This window comes from Mustela nivalis (genome assembly GCF_964662115.1).
Source record: "Mustela nivalis genome assembly, chromosome: 16".
Taxonomy (NCBI): Eukaryota; Metazoa; Chordata; class Mammalia; order Carnivora; family Mustelidae; genus Mustela; species Mustela nivalis.
The window spans coordinates 5,024,195-5,042,711 of record NC_139035.1 but is presented as its reverse complement, the minus strand read 5'-3'; the positions used below and the strand labels follow the sequence as shown (position 1 = coordinate 5,042,711).

The 18,517-nt window shown below is 55.1% G+C and overlaps 1 protein-coding gene across 2 annotated transcripts in view; it reads right to left on the bottom strand.

Moving 5' to 3' along the window:
- Positions 1–264: 264 nt before the first annotated feature.
- The window catches only part of CD247 (CD247 molecule), a 67,969-nt gene continuing 49,716 nt past the window's right edge, over positions 265–18,517 (bottom strand). Inside the window, exons 2-8 of one of the 2 annotated variants that reach the window (XM_082703867.1) lie at positions 7,023–7,126; positions 5,820–5,882; positions 5,258–5,338; positions 3,842–3,877; positions 2,907–2,963; positions 1,901–1,942; positions 265–789 (exon numbers count right to left, since the gene is read on the bottom strand). In XM_082703867.1, coding sequence (XP_082559993.1) covers positions 724–789; positions 1,901–1,942; positions 2,907–2,963; positions 3,842–3,877; positions 5,258–5,338; positions 5,820–5,882; positions 7,023–7,126 — 449 coding nt within the window. In that variant the 3' untranslated portion in view covers positions 265–723. The remainder of the gene's footprint in view (positions 790–1,900; positions 1,943–2,906; positions 2,964–3,841; positions 3,878–5,257; positions 5,339–5,819; positions 5,883–7,022; positions 7,127–18,517) is intronic. The other variant, XM_082703866.1, reaches the window with a different exon arrangement.

The window sequence follows — 18,517 nt, the reverse complement described above, 5'->3', positions numbered from 1 at the left end:
TCGTCGTCCGGCCCCGAGTGCGCGGCCCACAAATGCTGTTTCGATAAAGAGGGATGACGCTTGATTGAGGGGGGCCCGTCCTCTCTGCCCCGCAGCCCGCCCTGCTCTCGCGGAGCCTGCGTCGCCGCTGCCCCGCTCCCCTGCCTCAGCCCGCTCGAACGCGCGCCCCCCACCCGTCCTCTCCCCCTGCGCCCAGGCCTTTCACGGGGAGACACAACAGCCCCTTTGCCCCAGTGACAAATGACCTTGAAATGAAGGCACAGGTTGACGACAGAAGCCAAATTTACAGCAGGAGCAAAGCCACTCCAATCCCGAGGGAACAATAAAGGCTACTGGGATATGTGCTAACATTTGGGGTTTCTCTGGGGACTTGACAATACATGGACAGAACACGGCCGTGAGGAGGAGCCGGGGCCTCCCGGAGAGGGGCCCGTCCCCAGTGTCCAATGCACCGGAAGACACCCCCCCCACGCCCCCGCAGAAACCCCCAAAACGCGCCGCCCTCACAACGGACTCCTAAGGATGGGCAGGAGCACACTGCCCTCCGGAGTCCAGGGATGATGGTTTCCGATTTGGATATGTCCAAATGTTAACAATGCAAAGCATCCAGTTCTTAAGAGGGAATACTTTGGAGGTGAACTGGACGTGAACTGGGTTATAAATGCTTTATCCTGTGTCCTTAACAATCTGGGCGTCCACGGGTCTGGCTTGTGGTTAGTGCCGTTAGCGAGGAGGCAGGCTCTGCATGTGGAGGGCGTCATAGGTGTCCTTGGTGGCCGTGCTGAGCCCCTGGTGAAAGCAAATCAGAAAAGAAAAATGGGTCAGGAGTTCCGCATGGGCACAAACCTACCTAGAGGTCAATGAGTAGAACAAGCCCCTCGTGCCTCCCAGAGGGCTGCAGGAGAGACGCACTCTCTGCCCTGTGCGTGGACCTAGAAGACCTTTGTGTTGGACCCAAGAGGAAGGGGAGCACCCCATCCCTGAACTCTGAGCTGGAATCAGGTTTGCTCCAGAGAGTTTGCTGTCCCTCATACCTGGGCCTCCAGGAAGCCAGGACTTGTCACGGGGAGAGAGTGGCCCCCTGACCTCAGCCCTCTCCCCCCAGCCTCCTTCCCTTGTCACCCTACTACATTTATGCTCTTTGTTGGGGACGGGGGGGGGGGGGGCAGGCAAGCTGGTCCCAATCCCACTGGAACAGCTCTCCCTGGTCCAGAAGACAGATCAAAGCTGCCACACTCAGGAAGATTCTGAGGGCCCTTTGACATCATTCTAAACTCAGGCAAGCTGGGTGGTCTGACACGTTGGAGTCACTCGAGCAAGCTCTGAAGAGCCCAGGGGAGCCAGAAGTAGCCAAATAAGAACCTGATGGGGATTATATTTTAGAGAAGTAGGCTGGGTATCCTTGGTTTGCATAATTTTTCACCCTGATTTACATAAACCAGGCACCCGACTGTAACATCTTCTTTTTAAAGTTATTATTTCTCTTTATTTTTTCCCCCTTCAGTTTTCCCACCCATCCAGCCATCTTATTAGGTCTGAGGATACAAGGCAGAGCAAGGCTTCTTTCAAGGGCCCAGAGCAGTGGGGGAAGAGGCAGGTGTCTTCTGCCTACATCAGCCCTCTGGGCAGCTGCTGCTTTTCTGTGGCCGGTGCCTCCCATGGTCTCCTAGTTGGAACCAAGTCATATGCTTGGATGGCTGAATCTCAGCCATGCCCCAGGGCCTTCCGGGCAGATGTGGCACTGAGACGTGAATTGGGACCTGTGGTTTTTGCCCTGGCCAGCTGATGGCAAGAGCTGGGTGTCACCAAACAAACGAAAGAGGGGAGTCTAGACTTGCCCCTGATTAGACAGCACCAGGCAGAAAGGGGGTGCCCGCGGCACAGACCAGAGGCAGCTTACCTGGTAAAGGCCATCATGTCCCTTCCCTCTCCGACGCTGGTTCTGTGAGAAGGAACCAAATGAGCAGACAGTCAATCATCAGCAGCCTCCTACTCAAGGCCCCAACTCTCAGGGCCCCCAGAGAGTCAGAGGTGACTGACTGTTTCGCAGGCAGCGGGGAGAAGGGTCAGGCAACTGGTCAGACCTCACTCGGCAGGTAAGGTGAGGACTGGCTTCAATGGGGCCCAGGTTTGCTGGTCCCCACTCACGTGCTCAGAGACATCAGAGTCCTAGAATCCGGGCTGCATGGGAACTGGCCATGTTGCCTGACGCTTGGAATAAATGGGCATCCCTGCCACTCGCAGAGTTCCTGGCTACGCTTCAGTGCTCACTGGGAGTGACAACTACGCAGTGGGAGCAGCTCTGGCTGCAGAGTCCCCTCACAGCTGGGCTCCCCCAGTTACTAGCTAAGCGACCTCGGGCAAGTCGTTTCACCTCCCGAGCCTCGCAGGGCACACATTTCTCCCTGGGTTATTGTGGGGATTACGTAGACCACCTACCTGGTAAAGCACTGACCAGACCTGCTTTGGGGACACGCAGCACCTACTCGGGAGGGGTCAGCACTCCACTCTCATCATTCAGAAATTCTTAATCTTTTAGAAATAAGGGTCCCTGCGTTTTCATTTTGCCCTGAGTCCCAGAGTCCTAAGTTCTGAACCCAGCGTGGCACACAGTAAGCACTTGGTGATTACTGATGGTGACAGATTCGCCTTGCTCTTTACAAGCTTAGTGCGTCTTGGGATCTAGACTTGGTTCCTGAAAGAACATCACCTTCCCCCACTGCCTTAGGTGCTGTTGAGTGGGGAAGAGCTGGGTTACGCTTTGCCCCTGACAGCTACCACAAGGCATTCTGTTGGTGATACTCGGACGGAGGCCTACAGCAGGGACCTCTGGAATTTGAGGAGGGACTCCCTCCCTCCCTGGGGGCCTCTCCACCCTGAGCCAAACCTTGGGAATCAGCACTCACCTCGCCTTTTATCCCAATCTCACTGTAGGCCTCCGCCATCTTGTCTTTCTGCAGCGCCTGGAAAAAGCAGAGGGCGTGGGACACTGAATTTACTAACTAATGCAGAAAACAGTGGGCTTCTGCACAAGAGGAAGCCTCTCAGCTTCCTACCTGGCAGGGAGCTCCCACAGTCAAAGCTCCGGTCCTTATTCTCACAAGCCTCTCTGGCCACAGCCAGCTCCTCACCCTTGGGAACATTCTTTTCAGCAGGCAGTGGGAGAATCAGGCTCCCCGCTGGGCAGGGAGCCCGACGTGGAATTGAGTCCCGGGACCCCGGGGCCCTGGCATCACCACCCAAGCGGAAGGCAGACACTTAACCATCTGAGCCACCAGGCACCCCCTTTGGGACATTCTCTGAGCGGCCAGCCCTTTTGCACTGAACTGAGAAGCTCAACCTAGATTTGAAGATGAAATGTGGAGTTCTAGCCGAAGCACATGAACGGGGACAGTGTAAGGCCTCCCCCATATGCAGGAAGGACGAAGAGGTGCCTCTCCTCCCAGGAGGTTACCTGCAACTGTCCCCTTCAGGGCAGCCCCAGATCAACAGCCTGAAAACCACAATCAGATCCACACCCAGGTGGCAAGCTGACCTTCCAACAAGAGGTGACACTCAGGAACAGACTCTGGCCTCTGGGAGCAGAAGCCCCTCCGAGGGGCTTGCTCCCCCGCTTCTTGCCCAGCCCGACCTTGCTGCCCCCCAGCACCACCACCAGCAGATCCAGGTATGGAAGGGGAGAAGGCAAAGGAAGGGGATGTCCTTTGAACATCCAGTCCCTGCAGGCAGCAAGCAGGTGAGTCCCGTGGCACAGGAAGATGAAGGTCAAGTGAGGCAAAGACACAGGGCAGGAAGCAGTGCCTCCACCCAGAGCCTCCCTCCAACGTCCCCCTGAACTCACATTGTACACGACTTCCTGAGGATTCCTCTTCCTCTGCTGGGAAAGATGAGGGGCAGGTTAGGGGTGGAGAGATGGGGCTCCAGGCCAGGACAGTTGTAGCCCTCTTCCTGCCACCTCCTCATACCCTGGGCCACCCCTGCCTGCCCCCCATCCCCGGCCTTGCTCCCTCCTACAGCCCTGCCCCCGCCACCCCTACCCTCACAGCTCTACTGAGGCTCCTACTTCTTAGCACACACGCACGCGCTCCCGGGCACACTGGCTTCACAACCACTACCACCACCACCCCCTAGCCCTGAGGGCCTCCTCAGCCCAGTCTTGTTCAGGGTTGGCCTCGGGGGTTTCTGCTGATAGCCGGTTTGTGTCCCCTTGCAGACACAGTGCCAAACATGTCACAACTGGCTTCAAACAAAAGGTGCCAAGTACCCTCACTTAGAGCAGGGCCAGTCACTGCCCAGCAAGCCCTAGTGACCCCCAACCCCCCCTTCACCCCTCCTCATCTAAGTTAAAAGAGGAGAGGCGAGCTGAGGCTGGACGGCAGGGACCAAGGAAACTGCCAGTGTCTCCTCCCTGCCCGTTGGCTCTAGCAACAACATGCCCGGCACAGGGCAGGGCTGGGGGGACAGGAGTGGCCAGAAACATCAAGGGCCGCGGGGCACTGTCAGCAGCAGTGTCCTCAAACCTGGGCAGCCTGGGCTTTGGGGCTGAACCCTGCTTTTTTTTTCTTTTTTTTAAGGTTTTATTTATTTAATTGAGAGAGGTGGAGAGAACATGAGTGGGGGAAGGGCAGAGGGGGAGGGAGAGGGAGGAGCAGACTCCCCGCTTACTGGGGACCCCAACTACGGGCTCCATCCCAGGACCCCGCGATCATGACCTGAACCAAAGTCAGATGCTTAACTGCCTGAGCTGCCCAGGCCCCCCTGAACCCTGTTTATAAGAGGACCCTGCCCTGGCCTCATCCAGCCTCCCCTCCCCCCAGGGTGCAGAGTTCACAGGCAAGAGAACAGAGCCACTAGGAGCCTGGAGCCGGACCTTGCTCCAAGGGATACCTGGTGCCCAGAATTCCATGCCCAACGGCCTTGGGCCCTTCCTGCATGGACCTCTTCACCAGATCTGTCCTTTTGGGGGCCTGCATCTCAGGGTGGCCAAGCAGGTTAAGGGGAGGTGGGTGGTGCTTGGTTGCAAGGGCCAAGTGCCATGTTCCCGTGTGGGAGGTCCCTCGTGATGCCGAATGGAGTCCCGGAAGGAAGAGGAGGGGGTGGAAGCAGCTAGGGCTCTGGCTGTCCTGGGGCCCCAGGCCCCTAGCGTGTTAGGACGGATTGTGCTGATAGAGTGGAGGCCTCTCCTGTCTGTCCTCAGCACGCCCGCTGGCACACTCACACTCACTCACACTCACAGGCAGACAGAGGAATACCCTACCTGTTTTCCTCCCATCTCAGGGTCCAGGCCCCGTCTCTTGTCCAAAACCTCATACTCCTCTCTTCCTCTTAAATTGAGCTCCTGCAACAGACAGGAAAGCCTCAGAGCCAGGAACGACACCCTCAGGAGGACTGGACCGCTGGACGGGGAGTCCCCTCTGGGTGGCGGCTTTCACAGAAAGGAGCAGGGACTGCGGTCTGGGTGAAAGCTGGGGGCCAGCTGGGGACCAGCCTCTCACAGGGCATCTCCGAGAACATGCAGCACCCTGGCTCGTGTGCGTGTGGTGCGTGTGTGTGCGCGCGCGTGTGCGTGTGTGAACGGATCCGACCCAGGTCCACTGCACAGGGAGAGGGAATTTGCTCCCCGCTACCCTGGAGGCCGACTGACCCCCTCCCCACCTGCAGGGGCTCCGCCAGCCGCGGACAGGAGGGTTGGGGGGCTCCGAGCCGGGCGCCGCGCATCGGCTGCAGGACGCGCAGGCTCGCAGCCCCTGCGTGGCCCCGACGGTTCCTGCGCCGCGGGCGGACTAGAAAACCCGGGGGGTGGGACAAGGCGGACTTACGTTGTAGAGCTGGTTGGGGCCCTGCGGGGCCTCGGGGGCGGCCGCTCTCCCGCAGAACTGGAACTGGGAGAGAGAGTGGCCGGGTTAGAGCCCCGCTCCCCGCCTGGTTGCTGCGCCGTGCTGCCCCCCGTGCCCCCCCCCCCCACGGGCGACTCCGAGGTGGGCGGTGGCTGCACGGGGCCCCCACTCCTCTCGCGACCTCGTGCATCGCCGCGTCGCTCCAGCTTAGTGTCCTTGAGCCTCGCCCTCGGCGCTGTTCCCGCCCCCCGAGGGAGAGAAACGGCGAGATCCTACGGGGGCACAGCCCTGGAAGCCCCCCGAAAGGCCATCTAGGACAGCTGTGCTCACACTTTTATTTTTTAAGATTTTATTTATTTACTTGACAGACAGAGATCACAAGCAGGCAGAGAGGCAGGCAGAGAGAGAGGAGGAAGCAGGCTCCCCTTGGAGCAGAGAGCCCGATGCGGGGCTCGATCCCAGGACCCTGGGGTCATGACCTGAGCGGGAGGCAGAGGCTTTAACCCACTGAGCCACCCAGGCGCCCTAGGCGCCCCCCCCCCCGCTCACAATTTTAAAAAGAAAATGAGTAGGTAACACTCTTCTACAAATGAAGACTTGCCGAAGTCTGCCGTCTTAAAGGGCAGTAGGCGCGAGGACCCAAGTGGTCGCAGGGACTGAGTTACGTCCCACCCGCTGCGGGCACCGCGGCACACCAGTCCAGCCCTTTCAAGAAATCCAGGCTCTGTAGGCACCACCTGAAAACCCATGCTCTGGGCCCCCCTCATATGCACTGACAGGGACCCCGAGGGACAGGTTGCTTCCACCTCCATCAGCGGTGGGTCAGCAGAGCTTGGGAACACACGGGGGTGCCCCACCTCCGGCTCTCGGTTGTCTGAGACATAAGCCCTTTTCCTGCTAGCAGTAGCCCTGCCCTGGGATGCTCTGATGTTTGCTCATCTGTATGGCTCCTCAGGAGGACGCCCAGCTTCCCACTCGCCCCCTACGCCACCGCAGGGCTGTGGCAGACACCACCCCGCCCCCTTCCCCCACCACCCAAACTGCAACCTTGGCTGCTCCCTGCTTTGCCATGGACACCAAGCTCCAGGCCCTAACCGTGCTTGAGACTTGCCAACACTAAGGCCCTTCTGAACATGCACCAAGCAGGGGAGCCCACGCCTTCTCCCCAAGGCCCATGGTACCCACCTTTGCTCTCAGGAACAGGGCAGTGATAATGACACCATAGATGAGGAGGATTCCGTCCAGCAGGTAGCACAGTTTGGGGTCCAGCAGGCCGAAGCTCTGTGCCCCTGTGCCAAGAGATAAGACTGATCAGCCAGGCCCAGGGTGACAGCACACGTGCCCACCATCCCAAGGTGGCCCCAGGACTGACTAGGCCAGGAAATCCTGGCAAGTGGGGCAACTAGATCCATTCTCTACCCCTTCTAACCACAACTTTCCTCCCGTACCCTTGGACCAGCTCTGGGGAAAACCCAGCCTCCGGTAACAGCCAGACATGATGCTTGGTGGGGCCTCGGGTCCTGGGAAGACTGGAAAGAAACAGAAACTAGGTGGAAGGTGAAGCTGCCCAGTGCACACAGGATGGTGCCTTGGGCCCACTGGAGCCCAGCTGTGTGCGACCTCCCCCATGAACCATGCCCTGATAAAATGCCCATGTCTGAATGAATGACCCCACCTGAATTAGGGTATGTAGCTCCCTAAGGCCCACTCGCAGGCAGAGAACAGGACTGATGTTTGAATAATATCAGTAATTAGGACTGTGAGAATTTGGGTTAACTCTCCCCTCTTGACTCGCAGTTTCCTCAGTGCCAGGCGCTGAGCAGGGTCTCCCGCTCAGGGTGGTGGGGGTGTGGGGCTGGGTCCCAAGGGGTCTCGTGAGCCATAGACAAAGGTGTATTTGGGGAGCCTCTCCCCGCCCGAACCTGGCAGTCTCCCTGCTTACTGGTCTCAGCCCTACTGGCCTCAGCTTCATCTGTCCCTGCCCCTTCCCTCCCCTCCCGCACTTAAAATCCCTGGGACACACTTTGCTCTTCCAGACTCTGCCTCTGTGCCTTTGCATGCACTGTTCCCTCTACATATTCTCTCCCTCTCTGTCCCTGCAACCCTGCCATCTGGTAAAGTCTGACGCATCCTACAAAATGTAGCTCAGAACTCCATCTAGCTTGCTCCAGCCCAGTTTGCAGATGAACCCCGAGTCCTCACAGCCATATTAACCCTTGTCAAACCGGCAGTGCACATCTAGCCGGCGCAGGCATTACTGTGCAAAGGGAGCGGGGAAGGCCGTATGGTAAATGTTCTGGTTAAATCGGAGCGTGTTTGTTTGAAAGCTCAGGGCACTGCGAGTGAGAAGGCGTGGATTGTCCTTCCTGCTGGGGATGTGTGCCGCAGCTCAGCCTGCAAACCGTCCTAGCACCGGCCTCCGGCGAGCGAGCCCGCGAACGCGGCGGGGGCCCGCAGTGGCGGCGTCTCCCAAGGCCAGGGTGCCCCCTGGTGGCCACCTGCAGCCCTCCGCCGCGGCTGTGGGAGTGCAGGCCGCGCGTCCGTGGGTTGACTCAGGGCAAAGTATTCACCCTCTATCAGTGGCCTCTTCCACTAAAAAGGGTGAGAACTAACGTTTCTTCAGTGTTTACTATGTGCCAGACACCCCTCTAATGGAATAACTTACCAGATCCTCCCAACAGCCCCGCATGGAAACACAGAGGACTGTCCCTAGCCAGCAGCAAGCCAGAGGCTGAGCCCAGGTCTCTGGCCGGGACTCGCATCACTTTCCTGCCCTGGGCCCCGCTCCGCCCACCCTTCTCCAGGAGCAGCCTTTGGGCATCTACCCCCCCCCCTCCACCTGCCCTATGGGAGCAGGTGATCCCAGGCTGGGTTCCACCTCTAACGTCCCTGAATCCCAATCTCAAACCTTCTACTCCCACCCTGATTCAGGACCTCTTGGGGCTCTGGTGGCTGATGTCTTTGTAAGCTTCCGGCCACCAGCCTAGGCCCAGCTGCCCCATGCCTCCCCCACACCGCCTCTTCTGCTGCACCTTGAGCTCCCCAGGACTTTCCCACCCACTTGGAGCTCCCTCCTCTCCCAGCTCCCATTGCTAGCTGGCCCCCTTCCCTCAGTGGTGAGACTTATCCCCCCACCTTCGCCCCTGGAGATTCAATAGCTGATTCCAACCCTCCCAAAGCACCCCACACGCATAACTCCCAGATTCCGAGCTTCCCCTCCTCCTAGGCTGTCCGGGGTGGAGGGCTGGAGACCAGTGGCTGAGCTTTGAGCACAGGGTGCCTGGGAGCCGTTCATTAGATTTCCTGGGTTTTCAGCAAAGATGCAAAGTTGGCCTGCCCTCGGGCCCTGAGGCAGAGCCACAGGACCCCCACTGACCACAGGTAAGGGTCCAAACCCCCTGGGAGGCAGGCCACCCCCCCCACCCCCCCGAGAAAGGCCACCGACGCTGGGGTGATTTTTTTTCTTTTAGGAATGGAGAAGAGGTGTCAGCAGCAATTTATTGGGGTGGTTGAGATTCAGAAAAAAGGCTGGGAGAAAATCGCTCAGCTGCCTGTCACATAAAATGAGGACAGAAAAATTACTGGACAGTAAATTTAGAACAAATGAGAAGAAATATTTCTTCATGTTGTGCAGAGCCAGCGCGGTGCGGGAGGAGACTGGTTGCCTCCCCCAGAGATAAGTAACAGGGACAGGTTTTCTTTCTTTCTCTTTAAAGAGCAACATGATTTTATGGCCCATGACAATTCGGCTGTGTGTGGTTTGGCGGAGGAGAGGATATTAACCGCAACATATTTCCTGGGATAGAGATCCGCCATCCACTCCAGCCAGCTGTGCTTGTGCTGGGAGCCATGGGCCTGCGGAAGGCAGTGGTCACACGGAAGTTCCACAGGGACCCAGGACCTAATTCAATGTGGTAACTGATTAACTACTTCTTGGCCACCTGCTCAGTGCCAGGGAATGCTGGAAGAGAAGGAGTCCTGCAGCTGGATTCTAGCCCCTCCCTTGCCGCCAAGTAGCTGTGTGGTCTTGGACAAGTCACCTCACCTCTCTGGGCCTCCGTTTCTTCATCTGTAAAATGGTTGGTAATCAGATCTACCTTAAGGGTGTGGTGAAAATAAAATAAAAAAATATATTGGTAGATGTTTTTGTCCATTTCTTCCAGAAGGCAGAGTCTCTGCCTTCGTGGGGCTAAGGCCATAGCTTCCACTGGGTTGAGGGGCTTCCCTCAAACAGCAGAGAGTTTTCTAGGACGCCCCCTCAAAGGCATGAGGCAGAGACACTGGCTCCCTGGTTCTAGCTTCTTCCCTGCACCCTCATCGCCAGGGCAGAGAGCTGTCTGCCCCTTCCCTGAGCCCCTCGCACACCTTCTCAAATCCTCATGACATCCGGTCGCGAAGGAAGGTGAGTATTTCATCTGGGGGATGGTGGCTGCTTTTCTCTACAGCTACGATTGTTTTCTCTCGCGATTCCTGGCCTCTGCCCCAGGCCCACAGCACCCAGGAGAAACCAGGGTCTGAGCAAGGGCCCAGAAACGGACTGAGGGTCTTGCTCAGACTCTCCGTCGTGGCTGCCCGCCCCCATCTCCCCCTGCTTCTCATTGACTAGTTCTTGGCTGGAGCCTCGGCCAGGGGGTCTCCAGGGTTGAGATTTGGGAAGGGGCAGCATCACATAGGTGCAGCCTCGCACACACATACCCTACAAGAAAGTCACGTCTCACAGACCGGCGTGGAGAATGAAATGAAGGCCTCAGTCCTTATATGCTGTGTTTTCTGTGAAATTCCCAACTGTGTGCTCCTCGACTTCCTTAAGCTCAGTTCCCTCATCTGGAAGATGGAGCTAACACTGTGCCTCACTAGGCGGTAGGGAGGACTGCAGGCGCCCAACCCCACGCGTCACAAGTGCTCGAGGTCAGCTGTTGTTGTCACCCTAATTGTCCCCCCACCCCCAAATCACCACCAACACGTTTTTCTTTTTCTTTCTTTCTTTCTTTCTTTCTTTTTTTTTTTTAGCAAGAAAGGGTCAAATTTCATAAAGAACTTTTCAACTAGGTAGGACGAGAGACGCTGATGTGTCTAACTTCTGGGTGTTCGAAGCCGCACGGCTAACCAGATCCTGCCCTCACCGTTAAACTGGGGGGCATTTGATGAGGGGGAGGTATTCTGAGCAGTCACATGATTTCCCATTTAGCAAATGCTGCCTTCCTATCAGAGCAAAGACAACCTAACAATAGCCTCCCAGCGCAGGCCCAGACGTGATGGCCACCAGGGAGAAGGCAACAAGCCCTATTTGCAAAGCAGGAGAGCTGGGGTAGGATCTGACCCCCTGAGCCTTTTTTCCATCGAACCCGGACCTCCACAGGCCATTCTCTGGCCCCCTGCCCAAGACACACTCAGCAAATCTGGAAAATAAGGAGACCCTATTTTCCAGGCCGAACGGGGGTCCCGCACGCCAAACCCTTGCGCCTGGACAGACATACGGCAAATGTGGACACTGAAGTCCAGGTGGGCTGCGGACGTGGGGAGCACATCTAGGTGTTAGTCAGGCAAGCTCCCAGATGATCGGGCTGCCTGGGGGCCAGGCTGATGGCGGGCAGTGATGTTTTAGGGGATTCTAGGTATTCTGGGTAACACACAAGCACGAGGACACCTGGCAGAAAAACAAGCCAAAGCCTTGGAAGAGCCCGCCTTGCTCACTCCCGTAGTCCCAGTCCTGGACACAGGATTAGAACGCTGGGGGAGGTGGGGGCGCGAGGGGGAGCCTGGCCCGGAGCCTGACCTTGTTCACGGCCAGGAGGTTACTGCCCAGATGCTTGCGACAATCCCCATCACCAACACGGTGTAGCTCAGCACCGCCAGGGCCCGGCTGAAGTGGGAAGCCGGACGCTCGTCCCTCCCCTCCAACAGAGCTGACCCTGGGACGCATGCAGAGGACTGTGGTGGGCGGCCAGCCTGTGGGACGTGGTCGGTCACCATCTGCAGAGTTTTTCTTCTCTTCACAGGGCTCTTCATATCCTGCTGGTAGGATATGAAACCTGCTGATCTCACCTGGAGGGAAAACCTTTATGCCACCCCAGGTCCCCGCGGCCAGGACGTTAGCCTGCACAGTCTTGGGGAAGGGGGGCAGAGGCAGGGCCTCCCTCCCCAGCACATGGTCCTAGTGGGGGGCGGGGGAGGGGCCTCAGGCTCAGGATCCTGCATGAACAGCCTTCCTTAGAGTCCCATCTCCTGCTCACGCCCAGTGCGACGGAAACCACCTCCCGGACAAGTGCCTCGATGACCCGGTGTTGTCTCAGGCTCCCGCCCCGACACGCACAGTCTTCCCGTGGCCACGTGCAGTGAGTGCACGATGTACCCTGGGCTCTGGCCAGTCCCCACCCAGCCCCAGATGCTGCCCACCCCCCGATGACCCCCCCACCCCACCCTGCTTCTCGGGAGCTCAGGGAGCACCTTCCTGCTCTGAAGACCCCCACCCGTCGTGCCACAATGTTTTTTACTTGAAGCCCAATAAGCCGGAGTCCGCCTGCCCCGCGGTACCTGGAACAGGCTACGTGAGACGCCCAGAGGAGACTCCATGGCAACGGAGAGGGATCACAGAGTCTCTGTACCCACAGCCCACGGCATCTAAAAACGTTATGAGTCTCATTAGTGAGCGCGAGCCCAGCCGGCTCTCTACACCCTGTTGTCTCTACAAAATCTGCCAGTTCAGGAAGTTTCCTGGCACTGACCATTCACAGGAATATTGCGGGGGGGGGGGCGGGACAGAGGGCAGCCTGGAGGAGGCACTTGCCCTTACAGAGTCTCATTTCTTTGGATGAGGTATGTTTGAATTGTATTGTGTCCCAGTCGGACCATGAGCTTCTGAGAACAGGAAAAGCAGGTCTCAGTCCGCCTGGCTTGGCCACGAGAAAGCTGAGAGCACACACTCCTGCTGGCCGCCCCCCAGACAACTTCCTCTTCTCACCACCACCACCCCCCCCCCGCCCCGTTTGGGAGCAGAGGGACTGCCAGCTCCTCTTCCAACTGGTAAGGGTCCCTCGCACTTGAACCCCAATTTGTATATTTTTTTAAAGATTTTATTTACTTGAGAGAGAGCATGAGAGGGGAGAAGGTCAGAGGGAGAAGCAGACCCCTGTGGAGCTGGGAGCCCCCTGCGGGACACGGTTCCAGGACTCAGGGATCATGACCTGAGCCCAGACAGTGGCCTAAGCAACTGAGCCACCCAGGCGGCCGCCAATCTGTACTTTTAAAATTGCTTCCTGGGCCTGATGGAGCTCGATTCTGTGAGATGCAGAATGTCGGCAGGGCTCTCTTGTGGGGCTTACGCAACTCAGGTATAACCGAGACCCGAGGAGAAAAGTAACTTCCTCAGAGCTGGGTGGGGTTCCTGGGACTTTTCCTGCCTCTCTGCCTGGGGGTGGGGCGGGGCGAGGGCCTCACCTGTGCGTGCAGGACCCAGACTTCTCACCTAGCCCTAAACTCACACACCTCACTGTTTGCCAGGTTTCCGCAGGTGGTCCCAGCAGCTTAGGGGCGTTTCGTGTCTGGTGCCCTCGCCCCAGCAAGCCCTGGAAAGCACAAGTGATACATTTTGGTTTCACTTGCTTATTTCCCCTCCCCATGAGGCCACGTGAGAAGAGGAAAGATCATAGGCCTTGGAGCCAGAAAGACGAAGATTCCAGTGCTGAATCGGCCTCCTCCTGGCTCTGTGTTGGGGGGTTGCTTTCCTGACCTCTCTGAACTTCAGTTCCTGCACCTGCCACAGGGCTGGGAAGACTGACCTGCCGGGTAGTAATGCAGGAGCACGGAGATAAGGGGCGCTGAGCCACAGTCTCAGGGGTCTTCTCCGCTACCACAGAGGCCTTGTAGGGCCAAGCAGCCGCAGGAGTGGACCAGGCCTCCCTACCTCTCACTCCTGCCACGGCAGGGGACAGAACCTGCTCGGCCCCCCTGCTCACCATGAAGACACCCGCCTTTCAAGTGTATGAGGATAAAATCAAACAAAGATCCATAAAGTGCTCGGAAGCTCAAGACAGGGGGTCGTTTCTGAGCTCTCCTGGCCTCGGGAAAGGATAACAACGTAACTCTCACCTGCACTCAGTGTAGACTTGCCCTCACGTTATCTGATTGAATCCTCAGAACAGCTCTTTAGCGCATGGGCAGAATTACTACCAACTCTATCTTGTGGACAAGGAAGTTGAAGCAGGAAAATTCCCACGTGCGTCTGACGTGAATTCCCTTCCTTGTCTTTCCACTTTATCCTGGAGCTTCTGGAATTCAAGTTCTCCAGGGGGCCTCCCACCTTCTGCAGGCATTTCTCCTCTGATACACTCAGCCTCTGCTTGAACACCCTGGGTGACAGGGCGCTCACCACGCAGCAGTCCCTGGTGGAGAGCTCACATTTTCAGAGTTGTTCAAAAACAGCTTTGCTCCTAGCTCTGCTTTCAGAAGCCCAAAGAGCACAGACTGTCCCGCTCCTATAAGGCAGCCTTTGAAATCTCACCCGTGTCCAGCTGGTCTCCCCCTCAACAGGAAACACTTGGGCACCACAGCAAAAACCAGTCCTTCGAAGGTACAGGGCTTGAGCACAAGTCTTGGCTCTGGCGCTTAACCATCTGTGTCACTAACGGAATCATGTCACAGCTACCTCACCGGGTAAGCTCTCAGTACAAAGGCACTCGTGGCACCAATATTCCTCATAAAGACCACAGTGCAGGTAAGATCAGCCGGGTTCCGAGCCGCCTGACCCAGCCTCCTGCAGCCTGAACCTTGAGCCCCAGGCCCTGCTGCAGCCCAGCCTCACCCGCAGGCCCCGACCCGGCTGGAGATGACATTGCAGGCTGAGAATTTAGAAAACAGGAAGTCATGTGTGTTCAGGAAGGCTGTGGCAGCAGTCTGGGGGTGCCTGTGCTGGGGGTGGTGCCCAGCTCATTGACCACAGCCCCAGAGGCAGCCAGACCTCCCCTGCGAGGGGTTTGCTCCCTTTCATGGAGCAACTAACTTTCACCGCTGTAGGAAAGATAAACACCCCGAGCAGTGACGACCACCACTGGTTGAAGCAGCTGGGAGCTTTCTCATTCAGTCCTGACAGTAACGGTGACTTTACAACGAGGCTCAGAGGGGTTCACGACATGCCAAAGGTCGAGGTCTGGGGTTGAGCTCAGGCCTGTCTAGAGCTGTAGTCCAGATACCATCTCGCCCACCATTTGGACCACGTACTGACCTTGGGCCCTTCCTGGTCCTCAGGGCCAGGGAGACGGGTTCCCTTCAAGGCTGTGGACAGACTGGTACCTTCCCTGAGACTCACACCCCACCCCATTAGCAGGCGTGTTTCTGACCCCACACTTGGCTTTGTTTCTTTGAGGCAGCCGGACACCGCGAGGCCTTCAGCGTTAACAGGGGCAGAAGGCGGCTGCTAGATGTGCGGCTGTGTGGGCCGGTGCCTTAGAGGCTGACCCACCCGGAGCCGGCCTTGATCTGCAGAATGAGTTTGCGTAACATATTGGTACCACATAGCTTCTTGCTACTCGCTTTACTTTGGCACAGTCCCCGCAAGCCCCTGCCCCTCAGACGCTGGATTTCATTGTGAAGTGAATGTCCACTCCTCACTACCTACAGATTTTATAACCCCACAGGCAAGGATTCCAAGGCACGGGGGGGGGGGAGGGGGGGGGGAAGGGAGTTGTTTGATTTCTTAGAAGTAAGGGGATTCTGGAAGAATATTTCCCTGTTTGTATTACTTATGACTTTCATTACATTTGTTATGATTCGTGCAATAGTTTTTAAAATTTATCTACAATCACTTTTCATTTTCAAGTAAATCAACTCATTATGAAAGTGCAGGAAAGTACAAGATAATCAGAATCACCCTTAATTTAAACACAACCACTCTTCCCCGGATGGCAGATTACCTTCCAAGGTGTTCATTATTGATACATGATAATTATTCTACGCAAAAACGTTTTCCCTGAAAATTTTTTCCCTATTTTTTCCTGTTAGTATTATAATTTAACATTATATTTTCATGTTATTTCACATATCTATTTTTCATGTTTCCTGCTACTTCACAGGTCTACTGAATTGCCTTTTTAACGGTTGCACAACAATTCCTCCAGTAGTTACTTACTATTTCTGCATTGGAGGTGGTTTGTTTTCACTTTTTCACCACTGTAAAGGACTCTGTGATGAACAGCTTCATTCCTAAAGCTTTCTACGGGTTTAGAATTCAATCAACAAAATTTCGAAAAACGAAAGTTAAGACAACTCATCCAAGAGAAAAATCAGCAAGATATAAACAGACAGTCTTTAGAGGAGGAAAAACAAAACTGTTGAAATCTTATATAAAAAGACCCTCAGCCTCCCTGCTGGTTATTCACTCCTGAAAGTACAAAAGGACAGAGAGAGGGACCCCTGTTCACAGAATCAGAAGGCCTCAGTTGTAAGAATATGTGAAGGAAGCACCCCCTTTGGCAGAGGAAGAGACAGTGCAAAGGTCCTGTGGTAGATCTGGTGTCTCTGAACAGTAAGGAAGTAGACATGGCCAGGGTGGCATGAAAGAGGGAGCGTGCTAGAAGATGCGGTCAGAGGGTAAGAAGGTTGCGGCATTAGTTAGGACCCTCTTGGCCAGTGGACTTTACTCTGAATGAGATAGGGAGCAACTGCAGGGTTTTCCATGTTTATAACAAATGCACATTGTTTTCGTATTTCAAGAATGTGAATAAAATTTAAAAGAAAAAATTAGCCAATTGGAATAAATCTGGTTCATGGTTGCCTTTACCCAGGCAGGCTTGTAGGACAGGCCTAAAATCCAGGCTCTGCCACCAGGATGCGAACTGCCCTAGAACGACCATCTATAGTCTGTTCGCATTCACCTGAATATTGTAATCTTCATCTCTTCCTGCCCTTGCCCCACAAGCGGAGCTCTGGTTTGCACACAGTAAGTGGTTGATTTCTACTGAACGATGCAAATCCCTTCATCCTTGTGCTCTTTTATCATTCAGGAACACATATTCATCTCCGAGCCCTTTGTGATGGGCTGAATTGTGTCCCCACCCCCCAAATGCAGATGTTGAAGTCCTAACACTTAGTGCCACAGGATGTGACTGTATTTCCAGAGAGGCCTTCACAGAGGTAATTGGGTTAAAATGATGACCTCGGGTGGGTCCTGAGCCAACGTGACTGGTTGATCTGGGCCAATCTTCTTTGTTCCACTTTACAGATAAAGACACGGAAGGTCAGGGAGGTCCTGAGGCGCTTATGCAGCAGAGCCTGGATGACAGACCAGGTCTTGCCAAGCCTGTGTTCTTCCCCACACAGCACACAGCCCCCACATCATGCCCTTGAACATTAGCATTACTTAAATCTACTCTATTAAACTCCTTCATGTCAAAATTCCACGCACGATTTTGCCATTTCTTTTTTCTTTATTTTTTTAAAAAAGATTTTATTTACTTGACAGAGAGAGAGTGTGCATAAGCATACGCAGAGACGTGAACTCCCTGCTGAGCAAGGGAATCTGATGTGGGACTCAACCCCAGGACTGAGGGATCATGACCTGAGCTGAAGGCAGACATTTGACCGACTGAGCCACCCAGGCGGCCCAATTTTGCCATTTCTCTGAGACTTTAATTTATTCTGCAGATTAAATCTTCATGGTACATGTGCATAAACACACACACACACATACATGCACAGATGTTTATTACATAATTATCTGCGGAAGCAAAAAAAGAAAAAAGGAAACAACATAAACATCCACCAGCTGGGCACCTAATTAGTAAATGCTGGTGTATTGATATGTAGCAGCTTAAGAAACCAAAAATACAACAGACAGTTCTGTATCTGCAGCTATGGAAAGCTCTCCAAGATAATTAGGTGACAAAAGCCAGCTCTAGAATGGTATGCATAATATTTATATATGAAAAAGAAAAGATATATAGGCTGTGTATGTATAATAATATGGAAATCCCTATCTGGTTAGAGTTTTTGTTTGGGATGGTGAAAAAATTCTAGAAATGGAGAGTGGTAAACATGATTGCACAACAACTTTATGCCACTGAATTGTACACCTAAAAATGACTAAAAATGGCAAAATTATATTTTTGTATACTTTACCACAATAGAAATGTTTATTTATGTACGTCTATATCACTATTGATACTGACATCCACAGCTGGATGGCTACATACACAAAAAATGTTCTCCCACTCAATTCAAGAGGAGCCGGGAAAGCGGGAGGTCGGGAGAAGTTTACTTAATTTCCATGAATGACGTGAACACTTCAGTCACACTGAGCGTGTGTGGACGGTTCTAGGGTGGGACAGACTGGAGGCACAGGGGCCCTTCTATCCAGCAAAGCACCCTCAACTAGGCCGTAGCTCAGTGCATTTCTGGTGATGACTTACTGAGGTTTGGAAATATCTCCAATATATAGAAATTGTCACTATAATGGTGTTGGGGGGATACAGTTCCATTGCTGTATGAGCACGAAAACAATCACTGCTGGCAGACAGCCCGACTATTACTGGTGCTGTTATTCCCTGGAGAAGCAGGCATGAGAGGCAAAGTCCCGCCCTCCCTTCCCCATCACCCACCCGAGCACCGGTCCGGTCTGACCCTCAAGGGAGACGAACACAGCTCCGGCCAGAGCACCCGGCCCTCCCTCGGGGAGCGGGCCATGCAGG